The sequence below is a fragment of the Charadrius vociferus genome, unplaced genomic scaffold (assembly GCF_000708025.1).
Source record: "Charadrius vociferus isolate BGI_N301 unplaced genomic scaffold, ASM70802v2 scaffold49, whole genome shotgun sequence".
Taxonomy (NCBI): Eukaryota; Metazoa; Chordata; class Aves; order Charadriiformes; family Charadriidae; genus Charadrius; species Charadrius vociferus.
The window spans coordinates 1,359,508-1,360,464 of NW_009661375.1; the positions used below are offsets into that span (position 1 = coordinate 1,359,508).

Genomic DNA, 957 nt, shown 5'->3' on the forward strand with positions numbered 1-957 from the left:
ACAAGCTCTTGTGCACAGCTTTCCTTCATTCGTTGCTTTGAGAAGATGATTTGACATTAAGTGCTTTTAAACACCTCTCAAATCAGGGGATCGCTTCTGAATTGTAGTTTGAAAATCGTCTTCAAACACTGCTTGATGACCGCTTGTCTTGCTTTTAGATCTCGTCACAGAGTTGTACCCACGGAAGCCTTATGCTGTGGAGCAAAAAGTTCTAGTTGTCCTTTGGCACCTCCTGGGAAATATGACGAACAGCGGCTCTTTGCCTGGAGCCGGAGGGAATATCCGGACAGCCACAGCAAAATTATCGAAAGCACTTTTTGCACAGATGGGTCAAAGTCTGTTAAGTCACGCTGCATCTCAGCCGCCGCACATCAAGAAGAGTTTAGAAGAATTTCTGGAGATAGCAACCTAAACTGACCACCTCTGTGCACGCGTGAAACACAAGTCGGCCGACTGACTGGGACAGACGGACGGCTGCTTACATGGACACACGGGACCGTCCCCGTGTTGCCGCTGCCTGCGTTCCCCGCGCAGGAGGGCCGCTGCCGGAGATCCTGCGGCGCGCTGGGCCACGCTGGGGCCGGCTCCCCTGGCTGCTGCCCTCAGGGCCGGGGCAGAAGTCCCCCTGCTGCCCTGCAACCACGCAGCACAGCAGCACCGGCTGTCAGACTGCTAACGAATAAACGCACTTACCCCCATACTCATCTTTTGACTTGTTTTAGCACTAAGCTTTACATTGATAAGCGGAAGAAAATCCCGGAGATAATTACACAGTACAGCAGCGTTTTGTGTGGTATTTGTTGAAAGATAAGGTATTTTTTTCATCCCCTCACGCAGCCGTGCCATGTTAGCTTGCTGGGGCTGCTGCTGTCACCTTGGCTTGGGGGCTGGGCACGCTCCGCACGGCCACCTGCTCGGGGGGAAACGAGCCTTCCCCTTCCCCTTCCCCTTCCCCTT

The 957-nt window shown here is 53.5% G+C and overlaps 1 protein-coding gene across 1 annotated transcript in view; it reads left to right on the top strand.

Moving 5' to 3' along the window:
* Window positions 1-412, top strand: part of FAM179B (family with sequence similarity 179, member B) — a 48,776-nt gene extending 48,364 nt beyond the window's left edge. Inside the window, exon 22 of the mRNA XM_009893920.1 lies at window positions 159-412. Coding sequence (XP_009892222.1) covers window positions 159-412 — 254 coding nt within the window. The remainder of the gene's footprint in view (window positions 1-158) is intronic.
* The last annotated feature ends 545 nt before the right edge of the window (window positions 413-957 follow it).